Source organism: Rhinichthys klamathensis, unplaced genomic scaffold (genome assembly GCF_029890125.1).
Source record: "Rhinichthys klamathensis goyatoka isolate OS25496 unplaced genomic scaffold, OSU_Roscu_1.1 h1tg000046l_1, whole genome shotgun sequence".
NCBI classification, from domain to species: domain Eukaryota; kingdom Metazoa; phylum Chordata; class Actinopteri; order Cypriniformes; family Leuciscidae; genus Rhinichthys; species Rhinichthys klamathensis.
Window position 1 is genome coordinate 3,195,162 of NW_026606593.1, and position 15,073 is coordinate 3,210,234.

General features: G+C 35.1%; 2 protein-coding genes across 3 annotated transcripts in view; both read right to left on the reverse strand.

The window, feature by feature from the left end:
* rnf167 (ring finger protein 167) overlaps nt 1-15,073 on the reverse strand; it is a 121,563-nt gene that overhangs the window by 1,162 nt on the left and 105,328 nt on the right. The window contains exons 2-10 of one of the 2 annotated variants that reach the window (XM_056247405.1): nt 7,553-7,657; nt 5,335-5,442; nt 5,049-5,129; nt 4,797-4,943; nt 4,517-4,604; nt 4,085-4,175; nt 2,431-2,536; nt 1,863-1,956; nt 1,374-1,454 (exon numbers count right to left, since the gene is read on the reverse strand). In XM_056247405.1, coding sequence (XP_056103380.1) covers nt 1,374-1,454; nt 1,863-1,956; nt 2,431-2,536; nt 4,085-4,175; nt 4,517-4,604; nt 4,797-4,943; nt 5,049-5,129; nt 5,335-5,424 — 778 coding nt within the window. In that variant the 5' untranslated portion in view covers nt 5,425-5,442; nt 7,553-7,657. Of the gene's footprint in view, nt 1-1,373; nt 1,455-1,862; nt 1,957-2,430; nt 2,537-4,084; nt 4,176-4,516; nt 4,605-4,796; nt 4,944-5,048; nt 5,130-5,334; nt 5,443-7,552; nt 7,819-15,073 lie in introns of those variants that run through there. The other variant, XM_056247404.1, reaches the window with a different exon arrangement.
* Nucleotides 8,089-14,123, reverse strand: spag7 (sperm associated antigen 7). Its single transcript, XM_056247407.1, has 7 exons — nt 13,987-14,123; nt 13,455-13,522; nt 13,280-13,368; nt 12,501-12,585; nt 11,063-11,152; nt 10,718-10,874; nt 8,089-8,947 (listed from the first exon to the last, which is right to left on the reverse strand). Exons 1-7 carry the CDS (start codon nt 14,114-14,116, stop codon nt 8,829-8,831), a joined length of 738 nt encoding a protein of 245 aa, XP_056103382.1. The 5' UTR covers nt 14,117-14,123; the 3' UTR covers nt 8,089-8,828.

Consider the following 15,073-nt stretch of genomic DNA (forward strand, 5'->3'; position numbering starts at 1 on the left):
GGCTTGCTTTGTGCAAATGTTTTTTATTGAAAACACCATTGGCATATACAGTGTTTAATTTCACACTAACATTCTCACTTTGAGCAAATAATCTCTCACACAATGTAACACTGTCCATTAATAAAAGGGTGAAAGAAATACTGACTAGGTCCTGATATTGACGAGGGGGCGGAGGATTCGCATCAGCTGTGTGTGTGTGTGTGTGTGTGTGTGTGTGTGCGTGTGTGCTTGGCCATCATCAAGTGGTATTTCAGACTGGACGTGCTGCGATGATGATAGCTCAGTTCACAACGACAAAACACACAGATCACTTTGGTCTCGTCAATGGAACCATTTGGCAACTTTCCAAAAGTAAACTTTCCATTCAGAATCTTATTGGCATCCATTTCGGCGTCTCGCGCTCGTCATCCACTCAAAACGTAACGTTAACCTACTATTTGGCCGGCTCGCAAGCCCAAACAAGTGTGTGCGGCGTGCCTGTTGTTTTGTTTCCGGTCTAGCTAGATCCGCTTGCAACAAAACGTCGTCGCGCGGCGCAAGCCATTGAAATGAATGGGTTTCATAGCGCAGCGCCACGCATGCCACGTCCTGTTGCAAAAGCATGTGAAAAAAACTAGTTTGCTAGGCCAAAAAGACCGTTAATCGCGCGATAAAAAATTAACGCCGTTAAAATGGGTTTGCGTTACCGCCGTTAATAACGCGTTTAACTGACAGCCCTAATATATATATTAGGGCTGTCAAATGATTAATCACGATTAATCACATCCAAAATAAAAGTTTTTTTTACATAATATATGTGGGTGCACTGTGTATAATTATTTTGTATATATATATAAATACACACACATGCATGTATATTTAAGAAAAAAATATTATTTATATATAAAATATTTATATTTATATATAATATAAATTATATATAAAACTATATACAGTATATACATGAAAATATTACAAAATATATACAAGCATGTGTGTGTATTTATATATATAAAATAATTATACACAGTGCACCCACATATATTATGTAAAAAAAACTTTTATTTTGGATGTGATTAATCGTGATTAATCATTTGACAGCCCTAATATATATATATATATATATATATATATATATATATATATATATATATATATATATATATATATATATATATATATATATATAAAACGATATAGTTATTTTTCCTTTAAATAAGGTTTTTATGATATACTATATTTTTTATAATACTAGTAAAAAAAAAAAAAAACCTGACCTGAAACATTTAATTACTTCTATATACTTTAGATATGCTTATTAGAGAGAAAGGATAAAGACAACACACTAAAACACACACACATTGCTCACACAGATGATGGAGCAGCTCACTTACCATGTGAACACGGCAGCACTCTCAGCTTATCTCCCTCTTCATATTCATCTAGGCAAATCGCGCACACATCATACTCGTCACCTGAGAAAAATATGGCATTATTGAAGTGTTAGATGTTCCGGTAGAACAATCATGCTTGCTATCAGAACCCATCAGTGATCAGTGAGTTTTCTTTGTTCGAGTATGTGGTGCAAACTCCTACATATGAGATGTGCTGACATCCAGTGCTGTTTATTATCATCTTTAGAGCAGCCAAACATGATTTTATGAAAAAAAGCTGAACCTCTATTATTTGCAACTAGCAGTTGTAATGCATTTCTTTAGCTATGCTATGGATTTTTTCTTAGACTCCAACAACTCATGATTGGTTTGCAAGCCTGACCATATTCGTCAGTAAAAAGTGTGCATTACAGTAAAGGTGTTTTTGTTGGAGGCAGAGCTTATATTGCATTGAAACCTTAGATTATTAACAAACTCTCTTTTGCTCACCTTTAACAAACTTGTGAGTGGGGATTTTCTTCAGCTGTTCTTTGGAGAGTCTGTTTTTCCGAAGTCTCTTCCTGTGCTGCACGCACCGCACAACCTGGACCAGTTAGAGGGAAAAACATGTATCAACACCCACCAATGAACGTATCATCGGCTCTTTTACAAATCCAACATAGATGCCAACCTAGACAACATTTTTTGCCATCATGAAGGCACTCCGGATGTGAAACTATTCCAAACAGTAGAAAGAAAAACTATGCTCTACACTTTTTTTCATACTTTCTAAAGCCTAAAAGCTGCAATCTCCATTCACTGTAATGGAAACTGAAAACATCTGGTACACTAGTAAATCTTCTCTTTTTGTGTTCCATTAGAAAAAATAAATAAATGTGGGTTTAGGTGAGTTGACCATGTTCATTCGATGTGACTTTCCTAATATAAAAATACTAGTGTAAGAATATACACAGAATACCATATTATCACTAGAATATATGTGGATTATGTTCTAGACACCTGTAATCCCATGCATGATTCTTGTACACATTTATAAAGAAGTCAAGGCAGCACTGACCAGTATGACGACCATGACAATGATGATCATGCCGACGACTCCAGTGAAGGGGATGAGATAGTAGGACAGAGGAAAGGAGAACTCGGGCTTCAGAATCACAAAGGCCCTGCAGCAAAGTGAGTCAGCAACAAAAGTTACACACACGATAACATACATGAACCCATGAACCTATGCCCCTGAGGCTGGCAAGCTGAATAAAGTCATTCAAAATGAGTGTGTATATACCACTTTTTTCCTTCTTAATAAGTGAATGACTTGGAGAATATAGTTAAAGAAAAGCAAACAAGTCATTTTCACTGGAACTTCTCTCATACTGTAAAGTAAACTACCCAAAGAGTTTGAAAGTGTTAATATATACAATTTTTATTTATTTATTTGTTGACGGTCGCTACATAATCGGGCTGAACAGTGCAGGCATTTCACTCGCATTTGCAACTAAAAATAGATGTGTGCGCGAACTATAAAATCTATTTAGGAGAACATAAAAATCAGGTTCCTGCGGGTCTTTAAGAATTCAGTTTTAAGTATCTTATATGGTGTAACAAAAGTCTTAATTATCATTTGAAGAGGTCATTTTGGGGCTGGAAAACAGGAATTGCGAAACACTTTAATGTGATTATTAATTATTTCAAAAGGCGATGATTACATAAAAAAAAAAGTGAGATCTGCACTTTCAAAGTAAAAATGTTGCTGTTCTACAGGTTTGAGGTTTTAGAGCAGTTTGCAATCAATGAATACTGTGCATTTAAGTCAAGAGATTGCTTATGATCTACTGTTGATGAATTATCCATTCATATTATGTATTCATAATGAATGGAATTGTGAATTATGTATTTTATATATATTACAATGTTTACTTTATGGTGTTTGTTTTGTAATGTTTTAGATAGTTGTAAGAGCGCATATTTTATTTCACTCATATGTTTGAATGATGATGGAAGTAATAAAGACATTTCAAAATAAGAGTCCCAGAGTATTTTGGACTTGTTTATAATAAAAGTCCCACATTATGCAGAATTTTTTTTTTTCTGGTTATTATTGGTATTTCGGTAACAAAATAAACTCTATCTGGCATTTAACTCAATGTTTAGAGTATACAGAATTCCATAATTATTAAATACAGTTTGAAGCAAAAATATATATTTTGTATTCAAATAAATGTAACCATTTTGTAAAGTTCCCCTTGTATCCCTACATTAAGGAAAAACAAATGATTTGATATATTTTCATTGTGCCTCAAGTTTTTTATGTGCTCCTAAATTTTTCAAATTCAAATTCAAACTTGCTCAATGGGGAAAAAAAAGTAAGTGCCCCTGCACATGTCCATTTTTGTTATTTCATAGCTTTGGTCACTAAATATTAAACAAAATACAAGAATAATAATAAATTATTCTTCCATCTCAGATAGGGGTGGACCAGTACTACTTTATTTGATTTTTTATTCTAAACTGTTTTAATTATTCTTATTTGTTTTGATTATTTTAATTTCTTCTATGTAAAGCACTTTGAATTGCCATTGTGTATGAAATGTGCTATATAAATAAACTTGCCTTGCCTAAATATAAAGGAGTAGGTGTGTCCAAATGACTGGTTGTATTTATGCATCTGTATTAAATTTGTGTGTAAGAATGTGTGTAGGCTGTTTTATTCTCACCCTTTCTCTGGTATGATAAAGCTGCGCAGTATTTGAGAGGCATAGTAGCTTGTAAACACAGAGGGAATCTCGATCCCATCCGCGATGGTGTCTAAAAAGAAACAAAACAGATTCTGAGGATGATAAAGTATGTGTCTCGCAACAAATGTCTCAAACCATTTTGAATAGGACTGTATCAAAATAAAGTATTAGCAGATATTAAGCAGACAGTCTACTAATACTCTGCTAGTTGACATGTAGTTGCAAAGTTACTTATAGTTTGTAAAATGTCTCAAGTGGACAATCGAAATGAAATTTTACGAAGATGTCTAATCTGATTTTCAGCTATCTCTTATTAGAGTGTAGTATTCTCAATAACATTTCACCCACACTTTATTTCCCATAATTGTTCAATACAAGCAGTGCATGTGTGCATGTGTGTGTCAATCTCACCATTGCTGGATCCCATACTGAGAAGTGAATTAGAGAACATGTTGTGAACTATGGCTGCACTGTAACCGGCCTGCTGTGCATGGAGCACCTATAAGACCCAAAAATCAAAACATAAATAATATTACTCACTTTTTCTGTTGTTCATTATCGACTAATCAAAGTGTGGATGCATGACATTTCTTTGGCCAAATCAGTCTGCGACATAATTAGCACTTATGTGCATATGTACATTTAAACAATATATTTTTTATTTATTAGAATAGCCTTGCTGTGCATTAACCTTGATATCAAAGTTACAGTCGTAGCGTCGAATAAGGACAATGTATTTTGTAGAGCTGTTTGTAGTGGGATCTGAGGGTGTGGGAGAAACTGGAGGAGGATCTATAGGTGTGCAAGCGTTCTGAGGACGAGCTTCAACCAGCACACCCTGGGGGAGACAGAGAGAGAGAGAGAGAAAAGTCAGTCACACTAATGCAGTAACATTAGTTAGTTACTGGGTACAACTACAAGTCCAGAAGCAGGGATTCATTACCATGAGTCCATCTTTTGGCAGGGGAGAGCCAAAGAGAGAAGGCAGATCTTCAAACAGCATGGAGGTCATGTTACTGTAATGCTGTATGGAATAAAATAGAGTCCATTAGCTAATGCAGTATAAAAACATTATAGAGCAATCAAACAACCCACATTAATAAATGAATATTGATTGTAAAAAGGTGAAGCGTGTAGATTTCATGCAACCAAATACTCAATAAATGTACTGTGCCATACAGTTTATAAAACCAATAAAAGCCTTAATAATTCTGAAACCAGACACTTACAGCATATATATATGCCTGACCAGGAGAGGGTGCCAGAGTGAAGCATAAGACCAGGAGCGAGACGCCCAGTCGAGTCCCCACACACACCATCCTGAATTAGGCCGAGCCCTGATGAGGGGCGATGAAGACCTGCATACAGATTCATGACGAGTTAACAAACTTCAACATCAATGACCAAATTGTTCAGTGAGCAATGTCTAAAGAAATTAGACAAAGAAAAGTATGAAACAGTTCAATCTGTTAAATACATATATCACTTTTTATATAGCTTTTACTTCTAAGAAAGCACATATCAACTCTATATCAAATAATAAAACATTTCTACCCTCAGGATGAAGTCATGACTATCAGCAGTTTTGTAAGTGCCTGATCTGTGCTAATAATAACATGAATGGAACTATGAATGATTTTATCTGTTTGATTAATATTACTGCTAATGAGCTTTTAAAGTCGCTGATGAAACTGAACTTTTCTTCTATTTTGTGATGTATATCCGAGCGTAACGGATTATTACTGATGAAAAGATGGAGTTTAGTGGACTAAATGACTAAAGTCCAGCATACGTCACCAGAGAGAAGGAGGAGTTGTGACATTTTGAGTATACATTATCATTTAAGAAAATAAATACGTTTTTTAAAATGAAAACATGCACAGATGAATTATTCACAATACGATATATAACATGCATTTGCAAATTAGATAGGGTGAATTTTCATTTCATGCCGACTTCAATGTTCTGACAAAAACAGTTTCTTACTTTTTAAACAGTTTCCTGTTTTTAAATAGTTTCCTATTCAAACCTTAGAGCTATTATTAAATTGCAAAGGCTGCGGTTTAACTAACTAAATAGGCCAGTGTTTGCAGCGTCTCGATTCGCAGTAAATGCTGCTCAACACAAACCCCATCTCTGCATCTGGGTCACTTTAACCTGCATTTAAGAACGCAACATGTACCAGCCATCTTCACATACTTGTAATGAGAAGTGATTATCAACAGAGAAGCTTTTAGGGCTTCCTGCAGTTCTCTGTCAAAAAAGTTTGAACATTTCGAGAATCTACTCAGCTTTCCAATAAATAAATAATCCTGCCTGTAAAACACACTGAGCACATTCAGCAATTTCAAGTGTTACTACACTGAGAGAAACCTGCTGTTTAAATGAGTCACGGGAAGTGAAACCAACTACAGGAAGAATAAGCATATTCTGGAAACTAGCCTATAAACTTAAGACTAATCTCTCTAGGCCTAGTTCAAATTACAACAACAGAGGTTTAATGCCAATGTAAAGATCTACTTTTAATGGGGTTAATTCATAAACATGTATTGGTGGAACCACATTGTAAGCATTCATTTCAATTCAATAAAAAACAATAGATAAGACATGTATGCAAGGTGTGCCTGAGTCACCCAACATGTTTAGTATCTGGTGGCTCAAATGAAGAGCAATCTTTCTAGATTTGCAAATGGTATATTTGTGTTGTTTTCTGATTAAACAAGAAACCAGGCATGCAATTTTTTCAGATGTGATTCTGCTTCACTCAGTCTGATTAATCGCCTAGCATTCAACCGTTTGGCGATTATTGTCACCAGCCAATTAGAAGTATAGGAATTTATTTTTCATTGAAGATTTAACATCAGTTTGCCATTTAATCATCAACATTATTCTACTTAAAATAATGTTAATCTCCTAATGCTTATTGCTTGCAATACCATGGCCTTATTTTTCTGTTAGTGTTGTTGACTGCTGACTTCAAGACTGACATGTGACTTGCTTTACACAATGTATTGTCAAGCCCTAGAAAATTATGGGGAATAGTAAAACAAAATAGCTGTTTGTCGCACAAGTCAGCACTCATAGATCATAAAACTAGTAATGTTTTAGCAGACTTTATCGCTAGTGAGCAACAGCACAGACTTTATAACCAACAATTACAACTTAATTACAACCCGTGAGTCATTTGACACACACAGACATCAAACAGAGACTAAAATAAAATCTCCATCTTCCCCTCTGGTAACTATGATAATGTACGAAATATAATAATTGCGTCATGAATCGACTTGGAGGAAGCTAACGTTACTTCCCGACTCCTTCGGTCTCATTGAATAAACTATTTCTGAAAAACCTAATTATATTTGGAAAGTACATAGGAGCGCTAACGTTACAGTGTCGTTTGTAATGTAACAATGGCAAGGTGTCAGTTAGTTTGTAATTGTTTACTCACTGTACAAGCGACTGCCAGCTAGCTGGTTAATCACTCGTATTCCTTAGCGGACAGCTAACGTTAGTCTTCCACTCGCGTCGTTGCTTTGATTCAGCTGTAATCGTTGTGACACGGCGCTTATTCCTCCAAAAGATCCTTCTCGAAGCTCATAGCTCATTGATTTGTGTCGGTTTCTCAGGATGCTTGGCTGATTCGATCCTTCTTGGGACTACGATCTCACGTTTGTTTACAATCCTGCAAGGCCAACAGGAAGTGTGAGAACTGCAAGTATCGCGATATCGATGACTGAGATTTCAAATGAGGGTGCGCGGATCCACCTGGGGATTCATGAAGGAAGTGCAGTGTGATGGAAGTTCTAGTGGCAAATTAATTTAAATCAAATATTTAAAAAAAATTAAATATGGCAAGGGTTTAAAATTGTAGTAAATATTATAAATAACTAGGAAAATTACACTTCATGGTTTATATGCACGTTTTTTTGAAGGGTAAATAAAGGGTAAACCATCAGTCAGTAAAGAGACGGGGAATACGATTTGCCTTTAGCACAACTGATTCTGAATCTTTATTTTGAAACGTTTTTATGACATTACAGTAGGCTTACATACAATTTAGCATCATATTTGATCCATCTAGTCATGGTCCATGACCCAGAATGATGATTAGCCAGTGTAAATGGACAAAATATGCTAGATACAGATGAGATACATATGCTTATTAGAGCTCAAAGCAAACAGACTGAATTCAACACCTGTATATAAAAGACACAATGTACACTTAAAACATATCCTTAACCAAATTTATTTAAAACAAACAGTTACAAGAAACAACTACTAGTTTAAGGACATGCTGTCTCATGACTTAAAATAAACACGATTAAAATATCCATGGAGTCAAAACTACCAGTTATGTCAAGGCAATAAATATGACTGTTTTAATCAATGGAAATGCAAATGAAAACTATAATAAAACCAAATGTGTTTTAACAGATAACTTAGATTAAATAGAGATCACCATGCCAAAATACACAGGGATTTGCTATATTAAACAACATGTTTCTGTTTATTCTAATAATGACCTTTAAAAACACATTATTTGGGACAGTAATATAGAGTTCAAAGCATTTTTGAACAGTGCGCTTATACTGTGGCAGTTCTGGACTGCCTTTATGTGCATAAATTCATCTTTACCGAACCCTTCTGTTTATGTAAAACATTGTCATATGAGTAAAATACTGTTCTATCACCCAGCTGATCATACACACACACACGCCTCTCACACACCGCTGCCGCTGCCAGCTCCTTCTTCCTCGCCTTTCTTCTGCCTTTTTTTGGCTCGGATCTCGTTCATGGCTTCCTCGATGGAGCGAGTGTCTCTCTTATTGGCCACAGGAACTGTAACAATGAGAGTAAACACTCATGGTAAAAAAAATCAAGGCAAAGGCATGTAGGACAGAAATCACCCTGGGCTATTTTACTTCCATAAAGGCAAAAGGTTTAAAGTCAGTATGAAACCAAAATTGATTTACTTCTTTTGATACAGGGAATGTGCTAATTATTGTATATGCCGTTTACGTCTGGTAAACGACCAGTGTTGTGATCTCATGGCAAGAGACCAGGCGAGTCGGTTACATGTTTCTGGTCACACTTTAGATTAGGGTCTCACTATTAACTATGACTTCTGCCTCAATAGACTCCTAATTACTGCTTATTATTAGTTAGTAAGGTAGTGGTTAAGTTTAGGTATTGGGTAGGATTAGGAATAAGGTCATGCATAAAAAGGCATTAATATGTGCTTTACAAGTACTAATAAACAGCCAGTATCCTTGTAATATGCATGCTAATACGCAGCTAGTTAATAGTGAGAACTGAAACTAAACAAACGTGTTACCCATGTTTCTACCTGGCAGTAACATGCATCTCCTGTGACCACTTGTGATTGAATCTGAAGGATATTTGAAGATTTTACGTCACTTGCTACACCACTGTGTTAAAAAGCTCTCCAGTTTCTATATTTAAAAGGGGCCATGACATGAGAAATCAAATTTGCATGGATTTTTTTACGCATAATGGTCTCATAGCTTAAAACATCCTCCTCATTACTGTAAAAACAAAGCATTTATTTAATCAAGCTCCAAAACCGGCTTGTTTTGATATCGTGTGACTGCTGACATCACACAGGCTAATACATCTGCATATGACCGCCTCCAGAGCAAGACATCAATGAAAAGTTATACATCATCACACCACAGGCCCCGCCCACTGGCATTCAGTCCCTTAACGGCTGAGACTTTATCTACTCTGGATGTGAGCGTTGCGTCAAAAGCAAATAAAACCCATTATAATGACTGACGCTGTCTACACTGGACTTCAGTTTCTGACGTATTCCACACACTTGAGTCTGTCGAGAACAGGACAAGTGAAAGACTGTTCACTTGTTTTGACACGTCCAGTTTAAACAGCTTATTTGCATCTCTGCGTGCCTCATATTACAGTACTGCTTTGGGCAGTCACAGAAACACAGTGTTGTATAAACAGTAGTTTCGGTGTTTGTGGGGAAAAATGTCAAATGGTGACGGAAAATGCATCAACTCACATGCACATGCACTTTTTGCACGATGCAACTTATAAAATAAATTTTTTTTTGCTAGACTTCTTCAGTCTGTGGCCAACAACCTTCTTGCTCGTTTTCAAGTATTCCCTTGGCTCTGCGCACCAGAAGCAAAACGATTGTCTATTTGGAGCGCAACATTGTTTCTAGTTTACCTTTATAGTACAAAAAGTCCATTCAGGAAAAACTTGATGGTATAGTCAGCAATATATAGAGGATGCACAATTCTAGAGTCTTTTTATAACAATATCCAATCAGTGGCACGGACACAGCAAAAATGCAAGAAGAAAGTTAACCCGGGGTTTAGGAGTGTACAGTCTGAAATAGCATCTTATGAATAACCAGGATTACTTGTTAACCCCGGGTAAAGCATGAGCAGTGTGAAACGTGAGACAAGATAACCCAGGATTATATTTACCCGGGGATAACTTATTCAAGTGTAAAATGCACTAAATGTGCAATACTTCACTCGTTAGTTATTTAAGGGACACAGAGCTGTGTGATACAGATTTAAAGTGTTTTACTAAGTTTTTAGATCCTTTAAATATACACACCACAGCCATATGCCTGGTTGGCTTCCAGCGTGTGTGCGGCGTCTTTAGCAGCAGACGTTCCTATCAGATGGCTGTATTTGTCTCTGTAGTTTGAGTTGGGCGACGCGGGCCTCTTCACACTGTGACTGGCTGCTTCCATCTCCAGTGCAGCCTTTTCCTGAAGAGAGTGCAGTAAAACATGTAAATATGTGTTCGAAGAACAAGACGACAATTAGACAGATACTTCCCAACAGAAATATTAATTCATAACAAAGCTCTATAAGATTATGAATGCTGCTTATTTGAGGTTTCAAAGCCTAACAGACTGCTGCTCTTGCACAGTATTCTGTATGGACGTCCTCTTACCTTTAGTCGACGCCTCTCCTCAGCTTTCTGCGGGTCCCACTCCTCACCTTTGCGATAAGCCTCCAGTTCTTCATCTGATGGTGCAAACTCCTTCAAAACCAAACACACATAATCAAACACACTAAGCATTAATACAGTGTTCGGTAATGAGTTGGAGTCCTGAGTTGTTTTTATTTTCTCACTACTGTCACACCTGAGGTAGTTTTTAGGGGTGTAATTATACCCTCATGTCACAATTCAAAACATATCACGATACTGAACTCACGATACGATATTATTGCGATACTCCAAGACATATGATTTGTTTAAATTTACTGTTGATTAAAATGCTAAATTTGGTATTCCATTGTGTGTGTAAATGAATAGGCTTGGATTTGGTGCTGGAAACCCAATGCACAGGACAATAGAGACACCAGAATAAAAATATTCATGATTCTGAAGCTGAAAATACATAATTATTTTAGACGAATATGCTTGATTCACTGACTAGATATATTTAAAATAATCTTGGTCACTTTTTACTGGTAACATCAGACATTTGGCATTATCAGGACCCACAAATATCCCCCCCATTGCATTATTATACATTATATATAGCAGTTTAATGTAGTACTGACACTTAAACTCGAAAAACTAGATTTTTTTTCTCACACAGTTTTATTTTGGGTGAACTGTACACAATAAATATTGTCACTAATACTATCCATGATACATATTTTGTATTGTGATATACAGTATTGTGACACGATATTGTTACACCCCTTACCACTGTCCCTTTTGGCTTAGTCAGTTGGGGTTTAAAAGACCGTTAATATTCAGAGGACAAAACTTGAACTAAATTGAGCTGGATGATGGCACTATTGTCTTCTGTAGAGCTGCTTTATAGCCTAATCATATTTGTTTCATAATTGACAAACTTTGCAAAATTAACACAATTACTGAAGTGAATTGAATCAACATTGAACTGACTTGAACTAGATCATGACACTATTTCCTTCTGTAAAGCTGCTTTACAGCTGAAATTTAAGTCATTACATAATTTATGTATTTTGCATAATGTACAGTTTTCCTGTTTATAGCTATGAAGCCGCTTTGAAAAAATCTGTATAGCATAGTGCGCTGCAGAAATAAATGAGAGAATTTGTTTTATTTTCCATTTGAATTTTTATTATTTTGTTTAGAATTTTTGCCACTTTTTAAATATCTATATAGTTTTTATTATTTTTTGTTTGAGTTATTTTTGCACATCAAGTTAAACAATGAAAATGAGAAATATTGAGCTGAAATATAAATGATATAAAAAACTTAAATTTATTTTATTTTTTCATTTCAGTTAACTATAATAACTCTGGTGCAAACAGAATAATTTTTTTTTCGATGTACAGTATACTAAACACAATAAAACATATTTACAAAGATCCTTGTCTCCAATACATACCTTTTTAAACAGCATGACGTATCTGCTCTCTTCATCCTCACCAAAGGAAAAGGACGACAGCCCTGCGACCTCGGCTACATCATGCCTGAGAGAAGTGGAGGCGTTAGCATGAACTGTACGGTACAACAATAAAAAAAACAAGCCATGGCTTATATAGTTGTTTCTTAATATTAAACTAGAATAGCAGAATGCATTTAAAATAAATCTATTTTGACATTGATTAATCACAGCTGGTAATGTTAGACTCTGAGAAGATCTTATGCCATTCTGACGGGCATCAAATTTAACCCTAATCTAGGAACTGAACTCGATAATCAAAAGTATCTGCAAACACGCTTCTATAAGCATGTAGTTTGCAGAAGACTTCATGTCTTAAGAAATTATAACAAAAATACAGAGTAAAGGACGATATCATTCTGTTTATTTTAAGCGCGAGCTGCAGACAATATTTTTCATTTTCATTTAGTTTAAAGTCAGCATGAAACAGAAGTTGTGATTGCTATGTGCATGGATAAATCATTTATAATAAATACTGCAATAATACATAAAGCATTAAGAATGACTAATTTAATTTTATGTACTAAAATAACTAAAATGAAAAATAATAATAACAGAAAACATATAAACAACAATAATAACAAAAACACACAAATTACTAAAATGTCAACTAAATTTAAAATGCACACTGAAAAATATTATAATAAAAGCCAATTCAAAATATTACTTAAAAACTATAATAGTATATCAATGATACTAAAATTACACTGTGTTGAACTCACAATATGCTTCTCTCGATCTTTCCCATCGGGTCATATTTCTTCTTCTGCAGTTTGCTGTCCTGAATGAAGTCTGACACCTCTTTCTCCATCTAAAGCAAAAATCACACTCATTTTCATGAACAAAAGCTTACGATGTCATAGGCTCCTGTTTATGTGAGACAAATAAAGCCAGTACCTTTCTCCTAAACTCAGTTTTTTTTCTCTTCTCATCCTCCTCGAGCTTCTTCAGTCTGGCTGCTTGTTCTGCACAATAAGAACAAAAATCATCAGAATATACACTAAACATTACAAAAATGATTTCAATTTATTCAACATTGTCAACATTGTTTATGAAATTGCTGTGGCTGTAATATTATTAAAGCTTAGCTATTATTGTTGAACTGCTATCTTGCAATAGATTATTCGTGTTTTTAAGACACGCTTTTAAGCAAATGTACGTTACGGCTGGGATATTTATAAAACAGTTTAATACCAACCACAAAAGGCATCAACAAACTAGATATGACGTCGAGAGGATTTTCAACGACAGATGACGTATGTACGTTCATGTATTATTTCTCAAGCGGTGATTGGTTATATTTATTGCAGAGTTAGTGTCGCAGAGGGCACTCGGATATTTGTTTATTTCCGCTTGCAAATCTACAAGCATTCTCAGTTTCATATTCTTAGCTACAAGGACGCGTATTTGTAGAATTAAAACGTTATACCTCTAGCTTTCCGTCGGCTTTCTTGGTTGTGAACGGTTGGAGGCTTTTCCATCGAGCTCAAGATCGAGCCCAGGAGGTCCGCCATCTTTGGACTGTCTAATTCTGACCGGAAACTCGCTGCATGCTGCATTCTTGAAATTGCATTCTGGGTAATGGGGTCCAACCAGCGGATTACACAATGACGTAATTAAATCCAAATAAATGGGCTGAATCTGAAGTAAAACACCCAGGCGTACGATTAATAGTCTTTGTATAGTTGAGCAAATGCTTGCTACATAGGTTTTATCATGTAAGAACTTTTACAAAAACTACAAAAATGCTTTTGATGTTATGCATATTATGTTTCTTGATGACTTCTTCACATTCAGAAACAGTATTTCGTTTATTCTGCTCATTTATTCACGTATTGACTCTTTACTATCAGTTTAGAATATGTATATTTTAAAAGGTTTTATTAATTACGTTTCTAAATGGAATATTTAGAAAAAATAATAATATTTGGTTAATTATCAATTTGTTCTTTTTAGGTGCATGTCATGTATAGAAATTAAGCAAGAATAAACTATTGTTCTAAACCCAGCAGTACAACAACAAAGTATATAAATATTTTTTTTTTTTTTTTTTCAAGTTTACTAATGAAGTATTACTTAAAACAGCGCTGTTTAATTTACTAGTTTTGTTAAATTGTATAATTTGTTGTTTCTGCAGAGTTGTTTCTGTTTAAAAACAAAAATGCAATTAATGCCTTACATACTAGGAAGAAAATATCAAGTGTTGAAAATTCTGAATTCTTTTTCATCCCGAAATTTTAGAACACAATAATTCCACTATTACTTTCGAACAGTTCCTCAGACTGGGAAAATGAATACCTCAAACTGTAATACAGCAGCTAGCTGGTGTGGTATTGGCCTTTACACACCTCATTATCTTTATTACACAGTAACAGCTTCCAGTTAATTGTGCTCAAAGCAAGCAAACATCACCAAATGATCAATGCAAAGCAGTCTTTATGGTAGAACATGCTGATGTGAGGCTAAGTTGTCACTGCATTGTGATCATTAGTGTTTTGCACACAATTGTGTGTATG

What these genes read in the sequence shown, in the direction of transcription:
- spag7 (XM_056247407.1), bottom strand. Translation starts at nt 14,116, where the DNA reads ATGCAGCATGCAGCGAGTTTCCGGTCAGAATTAGACAGTCCAAAGATG. An exon ending in AAACTGAGTTTAGGAGAAAG is followed by an intron (nt 13,369 to 13,454) that starts GTACTGGCTTTA and finishes TTTTTGCTTTAG; the next exon opens with ATGGAGAAAGAGGTGTCAGA. An exon ending in AGGAGAGGCGTCGACTAAAG is followed by an intron (nt 10,875 to 11,062) that starts GTAAGAGGACGT and finishes CACTCTCTTCAG; the next exon opens with GAAAAGGCTGCACTGGAGAT.